This window comes from Pleuronectes platessa, chromosome 20 (genome assembly GCF_947347685.1).
Source record: "Pleuronectes platessa chromosome 20, fPlePla1.1, whole genome shotgun sequence".
NCBI classification, from domain to species: Eukaryota; Metazoa; Chordata; class Actinopteri; order Pleuronectiformes; family Pleuronectidae; genus Pleuronectes; species Pleuronectes platessa.
In genome coordinates, this window is record NC_070645.1 from 8,781,858 (window position 1) to 8,795,935 (window position 14,078).

At 42.8% G+C, this 14,078-nt stretch overlaps 1 protein-coding gene across 1 annotated transcript in view; it reads left to right on the forward strand.

Annotated features, from left to right (window-relative positions):
* Positions 1 to 14,078, forward strand: part of c20h8orf34 (chromosome 20 C8orf34 homolog) — a 53,389-nt gene that overhangs the window by 5,890 nt on the left and 33,421 nt on the right. Inside the window, exons 2-7 of the mRNA XM_053412547.1 lie at positions 5,350 to 5,494; positions 5,709 to 5,840; positions 7,645 to 7,764; positions 8,004 to 8,032; positions 8,893 to 9,056; positions 12,968 to 13,134. Coding sequence (XP_053268522.1) covers positions 5,350 to 5,494; positions 5,709 to 5,840; positions 7,645 to 7,764; positions 8,004 to 8,032; positions 8,893 to 9,056; positions 12,968 to 13,134 — 757 coding nt within the window. The remainder of the gene's footprint in view (positions 1 to 5,349; positions 5,495 to 5,708; positions 5,841 to 7,644; positions 7,765 to 8,003; positions 8,033 to 8,892; positions 9,057 to 12,967; positions 13,135 to 14,078) is intronic.

The window sequence follows — 14,078 nt, forward strand, 5'->3', positions numbered from 1 at the left end:
ATTTGCGATGTCTGGTGGCAGCTTGTTCACACCAAAAGGGAAATGAGGCAGATCCCTTTTGTTTTCTCTCAAGTTTCAGAGGAAAACATTTCAAAGATTCACATTTAGAAATCAACAGTCAAAGATGAAAGGAGAGAAACGGTTGGTGTTTGGTTGATCATAACTAGTAAGGCCGTGTTTTGGCTTTCTTGATGCTTTTATCGTGTTCTCCTAACACAGCTCCCCTTCAAGCCGCCTCGGAGTAATTACAAGACGGGCAGGTGAACAGGGGCAACAGAGGATTCTGGGAGTTCAGGCATCGACACAATTAGCAATGTACCAAATGAGGAAGGTTTGAAGATGGGGAAACCAAAGATTGAAGCCGAGAGCTTCTGCGATTCGACAAGAGGAAGTGTCTCTGTGCTGCATGCTAATAAAGTTATCATGTTCAATTACGGCCTGAGGACGCTCATGGTTAATAACATGAGCGTAATTCACAGTCATTCTAGTGTTCAAGTGGGGGGAGCTAATCATCTGCTCTGATCATCTGCTGCTAGGAGCGTTACAGTCGACCTATAATATCTCAGTGTGTATGTTAATTCAATGAGGGATTACTGGGATACAGTGTGTGTCTGAGCAGAGGTTTAAATATGTTATTAAATCATAGAAGCTTTTCTTCTTACTTGGGTTATAGAGTTAGTAAATGCCTAAAATCCAATGTCCATGTTTGTGCAGAAATCTGTTCTACAGTTTATCATGTATTAAGACTCTTGTGCAGTTTATCCACTCAAGTGCATATTTAGAAGATTGCACTTCATCAGACACCGTTTAGGACACAAGTGGAAATGATGCCGTAAAACCTATTTGATTTGACCAACAGACACTCTTGGAACTTCATTAAAACTTGAATATAAGAATACTTGTGTCCTCAGACGAAGGACTGAATCTGAATCAGTGGAGATGACTTGGAGGTGCAAGTTATTTTGAGAAATGCAGCTCTTCACAAATCACTACCTCCTGGACCAAACCTGATGTTCTGTGACTGACTTTACATGACAACAATAATTTGCAAACTCATTTTTGTGTGTCCAATGTGAGACAAATAGTTCAACATGATGACTTTAGATTATGTAAAATTTAAATAATCCAAGACCCCCAAAATAATCCAAGACCCCAAATCTTTAACAGTTATTCAAAAATTTGGAAGAAATCAGCAAACGCGCACATTTAACAACATGAACACTGGGAATATAATATTCTGTCGCCTTCTCGTTGATTAATGAACAAATAATGAGTCTGTAGGAACATTTGTTCGATTGCAAAACTTAAAAAAGAACAATGCGGGGACTGAGGTAGATAAAAGCATCGATGGTGACATTGCCTCTCCCACGGTCTCCTCTGTCCCGTCTGATCTGTGCTGCTCTCGTCTGCTCCCTGTTCAAGGTCTGGATATCTTCCAGTGGCGTCTTTCTCTCACTCTACTCCTCTTCACCTAATCGGGCTTGTCACATTGTTCTCCTTCTCCCCAGGAATGTCCCTTTTCTGTGTTTGAAGCTCAGTGGACAGACACGCAGACGTCACCTTAAATACCCCTGGTGGTGTGACTTTGCATTTCCATATTTCACTGACAAAATGGCAGGTTCTGTAAATCAGTGCCCTCTCGGGAGTCTGGGAAGAGCTGTTGCTGCCTTTTGAATGTTTTTTACACAAGGACAAGTGGTGAAGAAAAGATTTTAGGTTTTATAGCTGATCAGAGACCAAGCTCCAAATGTTGGTTGGTTTTAATTCAGAATGTGCTACTGGTGATGGTGATTTTGATCCTGGTTAAATATATTGTCTTACATGCTGCAAGCAACCTTTATTTATCTTGAAATATACAATCTATTAGCTTACACTTTTGTTTCAGGAACACAGACATCGTAGAAATGTGTCCGGAGCATTTTAAGTGTTGTGGCTGCAACAGCTGAGGTGGAAATCAATAATTTGACAAAGAAAGAGTAACGCTCAAGTGAAGTCACTCAGATCTCAGGGCTTATCTGCATCAACTCTGCCAATAAATATAATTTTAGTTTTCAATCTGCCTTTTTATTTAACTTTGCACTTTCTTCCTGATACCGTCTTTGATTCCCACAGAGAGATCCCATGTTCGAAAATAGAAACGAACCCCTTAGGGCCGGGAAGATTTGTTATCCTCGTAATGACACTTAAGCAGGATGGATGGTCTCTGTCATCGTTAAACTCTGTGGACGTCTCTCCCTCCGCCCTTCAATCTATCACCCATGAAAGCCCTTCAGAACTTTCCCTGATTGCTGACCTCTCCTTTCCTCACACCACTTTTGGGGGGGAAAAGTTTCTTTGAGTTGCAGAGATGCAGGAGGCGTGTCGGCGAGAGTATCATGATTGTCACCGTCCCCCGGGGAGACCTTGAGAGCTTCCAAGGACATGGGTGTCTCTTGGCCGGCTGACAGCTTGTCGATTATCAACCGCCAAACCCAAACGCCTGGGGCGCGCTGATACCTCGCGCTGACCACAGATCTGCACAGATATGGACTGCACGTCTCGGCCGCTCATGCTACCTGTTGCCCTGCTTATTGAACAGTGAGGCCAAGGCTGTGACTCCCTTCCTCTCTTTCACTCACACACACACACGCTAAGGATGCTGTTCTGCTGATGCATTTTCTATTAAAGCCAAATAATATTAAAGTCTACTTGAATACAGAAAATGTTGACCCAATTTTTTCCTAACATCTTATTCTGGCTCCTGTCAAACAAAATATGCCCATGAGTCAAACTCCACGGGCTTATTAAGCAGAACTCATGGTTTGAAATCACAGCATTACCATAGAAATTGAAAGTGTCAGATACAGTTACCTCGCTGGGCTCGATATGGGAGTTATGTAATGTACGCAAATCCCCCGCGGTGCAGATTCAGTGCCGCCGGTTTCTTACATTTTTCCGATGTTTATTGGAGATTGAGGGACACAATGGGGCATTAGCTCCTCCAGTATCTTGTGTCATGGATGTTAAACACTCTGGAGCATAAGCAGTCACTCTACTGTCGGTACAGATATGGGGAAAATACAGGTGTGCCCACGTGTGCTGCCTCTTCTCTGAAGATCGATGGGGAAGATGGACATTCGATTTTCATACCATGTTAAAGCATCAGGGGGCTCTTCATCCAACCCTATACAGTATTGTAAGGTGTGCAAAGTCAAAGCACCGCTGAGAATAAACATGTACCTTGGTTTATAATTAGAATCCAGTCCCAGTACAAGAACTCGTGCAATTTCCACTGGGAAGCGCCAATCCTGAAAACCACTATCTAATAGTCATCCTTAAAAAGAGCTGCACTTCTGCCTTATTACCCCCCCATCTCCCTAAAAAACGATTAAGACTTTGAAACCCTGGGCAGTGAACAGAGTTCTGCTACTTTGACTTCCTGTGTCTTCTACCAAATTACAATCCTCATTTGTGGACGTCCTGTTGGAAGGATGGTTAAATCACCCTCAGCCGTAATTACTCTTCGACATCTTAGCACTGTTGGTGGTTTCTAATTGTTTCACACGCCTCACAAATCAGTGAGTTTTGAGGATTTGCTGAAATAAACTCCTGCTGTGCTGAGAATTCTCTAAAAGGATTTTCTTCCTCTTCAGAGGAGTGTATTCCCTCTTTTGTCAGACCGGTAGTCGGCAGTGAGCCATTGCCGTGCGACCCCTGTTTGTTTCTACACACGCTGGTTGCTGTCAGAGCTGCTGGAGACACTGGGGCCAAGCAGGAATTTCCCCCTGACCATTTACCTGATTAGCTTTCTGAGCACACACAGTGCAGCCAAGGCTGGCTAACACACAAACACACACACACAAACACACACACACACACAGGCTGCCTCCCTGAAGCCACCCCCCCACCTACTGAAAAAAACATGCAGATACATGAGCAGGTCCACAAGGGCAAACCTGCAGCAGCCACCAGAGCTTAGGACTACATGACTTTGTGTTGCTGCAATTAAACACGTAAATCTAACACACGCGCACACACACCCGCACACACAAACAAACTTTTCATCCATACATTACTGCCAATTCACTGCAGGCTACTAATGGCTTTCTTCACCTCAGTCATCACCCTGAAGTCAACTGCCAAGGCTGCTATGACTGGCTTAAACTGGTGCAACTGAGTTCCTACTCATTCCATATCATGTCAACACACACACACACACACACACACACACACACACACACACACACACGCACACACACACACACACTCTCACATATGCTCAGTTCACTTCAAACACCAGCTTCAGACGCATCTGTAATTCCCCCCAGCCGACATAAAAGAAGAGTTGCTTTGGTGCCGTAATTATTTTTAGATTTCTGTCGAATGTTGTGTTACCAAGTTTATAACTGAATTTGTTTTTACTTATGAGTCGGCAAAGCTCAGAGATCGGACGTGATTAGTTACGACACGATTGGTGCATTTGATACCAGATTCCCATCATGCACTTGACAGATTTAATATCAGCATGCGGAGTAAGATGTGGCCTCTGCCCTCAGCACCTGTTACTGTGACTACCTGTGTGCTTTCCTTCTTCTCCATCCTCTCCACTTCATTTTATTTTGTTTTGGCAGCTTCCCTTTGTAAATCTGTCCTATGAACAATTCCCTCAGCCCCCTGTTCTTCAGTGTCTCACTTCCTTAGATTAAAATAACGTTTCCACTGCTTTACCTGTCTTTTAGTAATTTGCCAATAAATCAAGATCAAAACCTAATTTGTGCATTTTATTCTCAGTGAGAATAAAAATGATTGTGTGTTTCTCTTCATTGAGCTAACTTGATTATTCCCATCACAGAAATCATAATTTAAGACTATGAATGAGCCGATGGGTCTTTTCTATGTCTGTCTTTGTCTGTACTTACATAAAACACATGCTGCTCATGCCATGAAACATCAGGGAATGGCTTATCTTTATAAATGAACTGAATAACTCTGCAGTGTTTGTTTGCGTGTTTGTCTTGAAGGACTGATCGTGACGGAGCTCTCTGACATGTTTGCTGCTAATTGATACAAAAGGGAAGAGCTCTCCATCTTTGGGGAAACCCTGTTGTCTTGTTTGCCCTGACTTTTTGTATTTTTTAGGATGTTGACACGGTAGCAAATTGAAGACACGGGGATTATTGAAGACACGGGGATTATCTCACCACACCGGCCAATTGTTTTCATGCACTCTCCCTCGATAGTGAAGTCGACTACAAAACAAGACTTCTCAATCTTGCGTGGGATTGATTATCTCTGCTTGAACATGCTGGATACTCCACTGGCCAAACAGTCTTTTGTCTAACTGCCCTCTGCTTTACTCTGCTCCTGTAGGAGTTGATGGCCAAGTTGATAACTGAGACCCCAGACCATCCAATCCCTTTTCTCATTGATCACCTGCAGACCAAGCAAGGCAGCCCCGGCAAGCTGCACCGAGCCCTCTCTGGCTCCGCAGCCTTGTGGGCACAGGGCTCCCCAGGTCAGTAACGCACAGGTTAAACGGTACCCACGCCTGCAAGCATGCAAAATGTGCACATGCATGTAGAATGAGGCATTTATCATTTTAATCTACTCCTCCCTACACTATCCACAGGTTATGATAAATAGTAAGTTGAAATAGCCGACGGGGCTTGCAGAGTAAACCTTTCTAAGACTGTGCTCTGGACGCTAATTGTGACTATTTCTACCAACAGAAAGCAAAAACCCTCGAAGGGAGTACGGCAGCTATGAGAAGCCATGGCAAATTCACCCAAAGAAACCCAAGAAATCCAAGAGCGACCTGGCCATGTCGAGTATCTCCCCTCCTTCACCGGAATCAAAGTCTTGTGAGTTTCTCATTTGCTTCCAAGCCGTCTGCACTCATCAGAAAGGTTCTTCACACTTTTTGATGATCTCACACGTAAACACCCACACGCAAAATATGGGACCGGCACACGTTTGATACCTGTTGTATCGCTTGTATCCCAATTACATGCTTCGTTGACTTTAATCTCCATTTTTAATTTGATATCATTGTATCTAATTAAAGTCAGTCACAGTGTATAGTCCGCCATCCTCCACTCCCGCCTCCTATAGCCGTTCTGATGAGTTCATTATGAAGTGCCGCTTTTTGTTCACTGCTGCTCCACACTCACAAGATGAACTCTTCGCCAAAGTTCATGCATCAGTTGAGAATGGATGAAGACGAGGAGATTTTAGTTGCAATAATTGACTACAGCTATGGTGTTAGAGTGAAGTATGACACTTGAGGCTTGGGCGATGGACTACTTCAATTATTTAGCATTGTGCTCTGTCATTGCGCAGACCAAGTCTATTTCAGGCGGCGGTAGGGATCGCTCACAATGCATTGGAAACAAGACGAGTGGATGAAGTGAGCAAAAAGAAAACAAGTGAGAAAGAGAAGTTGGAATGAAGTAAACAGCACTCGGCACACAGAGGTGCACTTCAGCTTCAGAGCGTCGGAGCCGCTCCATTCAGCCCCTTCGGCGTAAGACGCCCTGAAGGCTGCATTTAAAGTCAAATCCTATAAAAAATACATGGAAAAGGTTTTCTGGTGTGCAGGGCTGATGAAAAATGTAAATCAAAATGACGGCTTCTCATCATGGTTGTATGTGTAGCCAGAGCAACACAATGGCTGTTGTGAACATACAGAGGTCCCACTAATGTGCTGATCAAAATGACTCTATTACATGAGGGCGTTTTCTTTTCTGCAGCGGGTTAATGTGCTTTGGCCTCACTTCGACTTGACTGATGCCTTAATGGACAGCCCCTGTGGGAATTAAATCTTTAACCCCTTAATCTAAGCTATTAAGACACAGCACAGCACAGCCCTTTGCTGATGCAGCAGCAGCACAACACACACACAGCAGATTTCAATTTCAATTTCTTTTCCTCCAGTCTGCATTTGGCAGAGATATACGCTCTATGTTTCTGGTTGTAACAATGCCAAGGAGCTTAGTCAGGGTAGAGGAGCGTAGAGGAGCGTAGAGGACGGCAGATTGTAGCAGAAGCTTTGACAAATAATCTCAATCGCATTTATATATTTGACAAAGCAGGATTCGTGCAAATGCAAACAGAGGAGCGATGCTCACGTTCAGCACCTGTCAACACGTATGCTGAATTCCCCAAATGAAATTTATTCCAAAATCCTTTGCTGTTCTTTCTAGTGAACATGTCTGTGGTGAACGGGGGCTGTTCGTTTGTTTGGCTTCATCACCCACTGGTGTTTTATGTTATTTCAAATGCATCTGTGTTGGAGCCTCAGAATATGATATGTGGATAACACGACAAGTAATTCCTTCCCCTTCAAAGTCATGTTGCTCCTTCCTTTATCAATAATGTCTGAATCCAACAGTTTATGAATTAAACATTCTATAGAAGCCAAGCGATGGTGCCGGAGGACGTGGGCTGGATGTTAGTACTGTATGTGGGTCATAGGCTGCTCATGTTTGAGTTATCTTGAATGTTAATCAAAGAGACTGACGGACGCTGTCCCCCAGGCCTCATCCTTGAGCTCTGTGCTCCCGCAAGAGACATTACATAAAGTCCAGCTACATATATTACCTTTCAGTCTGGATGTTTTTATTTGTGTTGCCTTCTTGTGTTTTTGTGTGTGTTTGCCGCGTCTAGTGCCGCGGTCAGTCGAGTGCCCCGCCTGGGACTGGAGGGAGAGTCGGGACTTTGACGAGCTCAGCCACATTTTGCAGGAGAGCAAGAAGCTGGGCAAGGCCCTGGAGAGCCTGTCCCGCAGTGAGTGTCTGCCGTACAGCACCGTGCACGCCTACACTGTACTGAGCCGTGCTTAATGCATCTTAACGCACAGAAGTAAAGTGTAGACCTTTCTGTAAAGGTCACTGTAAATCCTGGGAGGAATAAAAAGATCGAGCAGCTAATCTCACAAAGTCGCTGCTGAGCTCAGAAACAGTCTAAGCTGGTATTTCAGCATTGGAGGCTTCTCTGTGCTTTAACCTGTTTTCTTCTCTCTGCAGGCATTGCCATCTCTGATGAGCTCGACCAGGTAGGTAGTAACGCCACTTACTGACAATAACGTTTTATCACTCAGAACCATCGCATTTTTTACATCAAATAAACTACGCTTTTTTTACCTTACATTGGGTCTTCAGAGCAGCTCCTCTTTTTCTGATGCTGAGCTGATCTCATAGGAGTGATATGTGAATTTTACACTTTGGTAAACTCGTCCTCTGCCTCCCTCTCCTCTGCTGCTTCACTGTGTATCTTACTCTCAATCTTTTTTTTGTCCGGAGCCCTGTCTTTGTCCTTGTCTGGCCCCTAATTCTCTCCCCACACAGCCATGCACTCTCTGCTCAGGTCGGAGATGCACACAGCGATTTTGGAAATGTTGGGCTCTGGATGAGAATCACAGCGTGTGTTTTGACAGGGACTTCACTCTTTGCTCAGTGCAGCCGTACATGGCCAACGTCCTTGGCTCTCAGCCCAGAGATCTCCCTGCTTTTCTGTGGGACGGGACGGAATGAATACTAAACACCTGTTCTGATCATGCAGAGACAATAGAACTTGATACTACCCCGGATTTACCAAAGACAAGCGGACATATCTTAGCTTTTTGCAGAGGGCAGAGTTTGAAATGTGTGCTGGCTGGTATTTGGGAGCAGCAATGGAGGGAGACAGATCTCAGACAATACTCTGCTGCCCGTCAGAAGTTGTCCTAAGAACAGACAGTTATTGTAAAGTCTTTCTGTCGTTTTAATTTCATGCTCGAATAAAAATTACATTGTGTTAGTAAATATTTCACAGAACTTTCCCTGAATTCATCACTTTCATATTCCTTTTTCATTTAAATCTGCATTGTTTTGTCTTTGCTAATTTGCTGCTTATGCTTTCTGTATGCTTTTGTAGAACTTGGGAGGTTATAACTCAGTGTTGCGCCCCCGTGTGGTGGGGGAATGGGTTGGTCGAGAGGAAGAGGACGCAGACCCACTTGCTGCGGAAATGCTGCACCCCCCTGTCCCTCGGACCAAAACTGAAGTTTGCTGGAGTGGAGACAGCAGTCCTGCGGGGAGGTAGTCATTACCATTATATTTGAATGTGTGTGTGCGTGTGCGAGAGTCACTTTCAAATTTTGGGAAATTTCACAAAGCCATTGTTAGCTCTTTAAAAAGAAGGAGGCAGACTTCCGACTGTGGCTCCTGCTGCCTGAGGAATGCCCATCTGAATGGGTTTGATAATCCCATTTCAAAAGGCGTGATCAAACATGCTTTCCATGATAGAGCTTCAACCCAATTTCGTATTAAAGCTAACCTAATTTCCGTGTGCTCAAGGCCAAAAGAATTGTGTGCTCATTTGAAAAATGGCCCGTCTTTGACAATATAGCTGTCATGTATTGAACTGTTCAATAATTTGTCACCATCTTTGGAATCTTTTTTTCCCACTCATACTTTTGCAAAACTCCCAAAATAGCCTGCTACCTCTCGGACTTGTGATTTTGTGTTGGTTTGCCTGTGTGTGTGTGTGTGTGTGTGTGTGCGTGCGTGCGTGTGTGTGTGTGTGTGTGTGCACTGCAGATGCCGATGTGACTAATTACAGGAAGATCGGATATAGACCCATAAATCATTCGCAGGCCTGAGCTGACATATACACAGTGTTAATCTCATTAGGTTACTGTATGGGTGGATTATAGGGAGAAATCACTTAGTTAGAAGCCTGAGATGGGAGATGGGGATGTGTGTGGGTTCGCTGATGAGCTCCCCTCTATGTGTGTGTGTGTGTGTGTGTGTGTGTGTGTGTGTGTGTGTGTGTGTAAGTGAGATGTTTTGTGTTTACCTATGAGGAGCGTGAGAGGGTTGCTCCCATGTGTTTGGGACAGTGCAGCGTCCCCACACTAATCACAGCTCCTTCTCTCAGTCAGCACTCATCTCAACTATCAGCCTTTAATTGCATTTAGTGGGAACTCTCTCCCTCTTCACATTCAGTTTGGGGATTGAAATCTCTCTCATGTCCGCCGAGATGTTTCTTGGCAACGCCACAAAGAGGAAAATAGGAAGACGAGGAAAAACATTAATGAAAGTCTATTTTTAAAATTAAGGTTACAGTGAGGTTTCCTAGCCTCATGACTGAAGATCAAGAAACTGTAAGATTTAGTTAAAGTTTTATAAAAAAGGAGCTTAAAACTGAGGACTGGAAAGCTGGCAAGGACCAGCACTGACCTCACTTAAAATCCCATTTGAGCCCTAATCGTCCGTCCCCTCTGGTGCACACGCACTTCCAGACCGTCCCCATTCTCTCATGTATATGACCTCATTTGTCAAACCACTCCGTCTTCCTCCTCTTACTTTGTTTACTTGTTTTCATTTTTGTTCGTCTTGCTTGCGTCCCTCATTCCAGCCCACCTGTCACTGAGGAACATAAGGCGAGCTGACAGGAGCTGGTGACTGACTGCAGTGTCAGGAAGGATAAATCCAAAGGGGCACATGGGAAATCAGATGCAACTGTGGCAGAAGTACATTTAAGGAAATGTCTTGTTTTGACAGACTCCGTCCAGGGGAATGGGAGTCTATCATCCAGTGGCAGTCAGTGTCATACTCTAAACTTGTATCCTCTTCATGAACCACTTCCTATGTCTTCTCTCTTGCAGAACACCAATTACACACAATAAAAGCAGATGATAGAAATAAATAAGCTGGTAGAGGAAAAACAGCTTTGTAGCCTTTTACCGGTTCTAATTTCATGTTTATTGTCTTTATGACACCTGAGGTTGGTCCCTATTGGGGTTTTCCAGAAAACGTTTGAGAACATTTAAGCGAGTCTGGATAGAGAATAGAGGAGCTGCAGAAAGCACCATGTTTTAACCTGTTGACCCTCATCCACCCTTATGTTTCTCCTAAGTGTTTGTTCAGTGGGAGCCTAATGTTTGAATGTAATGACACACGAGACACAGGTAGGTTTTCAATTATATATGTATGCACTTTCATTTAAAACCACAAAATAAAGAAAATAAATAAGAAATACACTTCATTTGTTTATTTTCCATTCATACGTTTTTCATTTCGTCCTTTTAGTTAAGTTTATTCACATTTTCAACTGGGTCCCTGGCGATTCCACATTGGAATGAAAGGGGAAAAAAAAAAATGTCACTTTCCTACCAATTCAGGTTGAGGTCAGTTAAACTCCATTGGGTAGCTCAGTGTTGGGATCCAGCAACATCTGACAAAAAGGTACAAAATACAACCTGACCTACAAAAGGTCATGAGGAAAATAAATAAAATAGTTCAAGCTTGTTGTCGGCAGTAATTCAAATTTTGGTCAAGAAAGTAAGGATTATAGTTTAAAAATACCTTTGGTTAATGCCATTTATAGAATAAATAAGCCAATAACTAACAAAAAGGCAAAAGCATTGAACCGAAATGCAAACCCAATATACCCAAGTCAATAAGGTAAAATCCCTACAGAATAAATACATGTAAAACATCTACACCAACCTCAGCACTAAATAAGAGGTTTCCCTATGGGAGTTTTGTATAGTCGCTAGCATGTGGCTAGCAGAGGCAACGCTAACAGTCCAAGAGTTGAAAACACACGCTATGAGGTAAACATTAAAAACAAAGATCACACACATCGTGCAAGAATATCTCAAATCACCGCGGGTCTGAGGAGAGTTTACCATGGAGATCATTGAGCTCTGCTGCTGCTCATCAGAGAGGAAGTGACCCTGCCAACCCGGATGTTTATAGTTGAACATCTGAGATTATTATTATTATATAACTGGTTTAAGATTACTTTTAAATCGTCTAAACCCTGGGTCACAATGGCTCCTCCTCTTTTTGCATGAAAAAGGCCAGACCCAGAATAGAGAGGTTCTGATATAGATGTGTATTGACGTGTGCAACAGTAAAAAAAAGCAAGTATATAACAAATAAGATGCACAACACCCTCCTTCTCTCTGCATTTGTTCACATTTTTTCACTTCTGCAACACTAATAAATTTCAATTTCTAGTTTAAAATACTTTTGCAGCCAGTGGAGAATCTTCAATGTTCTTCTACAGAACAGTTATATTTATATAGCTCGCTGAACAAAGCCAGAAAATTGTTGAAATATGTGAAAAATGTGCAGCATCACACCCCAGCGTCCCTGCCTCTGCCATATTAGGAGATTTAATTACCATTCTGAGAGTATGAAGAAATATCAGTCATTTAATGACCCCTTCCCATTATCTGTAAATAGAAGTCATTAAACTGAGATTAGCATCAAGTGATTACTCTCCCCGCTCTCTAATCCATGCCCTCGGCTATTGGAATATGGATATTAATTTCTCCATTATAGAGGTAATGCAGTCTTCATGTGAGTGTATCAGTGTTTTTAACTGTGTCGGTGTTGGAGATGGTGTTTGGTGATCTCTCAATCATTTTCCATGTAAATCACTTTCAGGGAAAAGGTTGCCCCGAACTAGAGGAGGAAGAAATGTGAAGGGGTTTGATTTCTTATCATCCTTATAGTTAGTTTTAATTCAACAATAGCTTATACCTGGAAAATGTTAAGCTTTCTTTAGGTAGTAATGCATTTAGCAGCAATAGTGTGTTTCCGGCAGTACATCCAGTGCAAGCAGCAGCTCATGTTATTACATTTCCACGTGTTATAAATGTGAGCCCATAAGCTTTCATAGTAAATAATCGATTGTTGTTGTAAACAGAACACACACTTGCTGGAAAGGAGCAGTACTCTAGTTCAGTGTGAGATTAAAAGCAGTGTCAAAAAGTGCCTCTCCTGCTTTATCTTAATGATTAAATCATCAATACAGGAGCTAACCTCCCTGTGCATCTGTACATAAAATGACTTTATGCTATCTTGTTCCTAAAAGCAGAAAGTTGCTGCCATCACACATCTCCACACCACTGAGTCAGTTTGGTTAGATGCAAGCCTGACAACGTTATTTGCTCCTCCTAAACTCTGCCTCCTCTTCTTCATGTCACCTTCAGCCTCAAGATGGAAACAAAGAGCAAAGGGCTGAAGGAGCAGCAGCAGCACCACAAGAAGCTCCTGGCAGCCATGTTGTCCCTGGACTCGTTTGACTCGGTCCACAGTCCGGCCCCCTCTGTTGCAGAGGAGGAGATGGAGGATGAGGACGATGCCATGGAGCTTCTAGGTAATGTTCACCAAGCCTGTTTTTTACAACACCTGCTCTCAGACACAACACAGTTGTGTGAATCGACATACAATGTTTCTGGGTACAACGCTGAGCTGCTCATGAGCCACACTGGCAGAGAAGGTCTCCCTGTGTGTATTAGCAGATGCCATGTTGGTGTGTGTGACTGCTCACTTACCTTACCACAGGTTTAGCATTCGTTTGATTGAATGGTGCAAGTTTTTACTGTTTATATGCAACAGTGAACCAAGTCAAAAATAATGTCTTTTAACATTTCATATTTAATGAGTCATTCTTTAAGTTAAATAGTCTTCATGATTATGCTTCATAATTCGGTCTAAACCGGCAAGATCATATTTGAACTGTGTCTGATGTACTTTGAGGATCCGGAATCATAATCAGCCATTCAATCACTGGACATCTGGATAAATGATAAGTTATAAATGATAATGTTTCCAGTTACAATTTACATTTTTGAAGATAAAGTTCAAATATATAAACCTACTTATTGTTTGTAATCGACTTTTATTCACATCTTTGTTTTCCTTTCTTTATTGTGGCTCAGACATATTCATCATCGAAGAAGCACGGATGAAAAATATCACCACTGACTAAAAGCACATGGATAAATGTGAGGGGCCAAAAGAAATGTAAAACATTCAATTTACAGTGGTGAAAATTTGATTTGTAAGAATATGTGATGGCTTTAAAGAAAGTAAATTGTTAGGCGTGTTGAGGTGTTTTTGTTGTGTATGTTGTGACTGGAGGGCTGCACGGGCAGAGCAGCAGCTAGTTTATGTTGCCGCACTGAAGAGCACTTGAAGAGTGTGTTAGCTGTGAGAGGAAACTCTACTTCCTGTTTACATAGTCTGGCCAGATGTCCTCAGCCACTGAGTCTACACGTAGGTATTCACTCTGACAGCCGAAGAATCACAAAGTAGCTG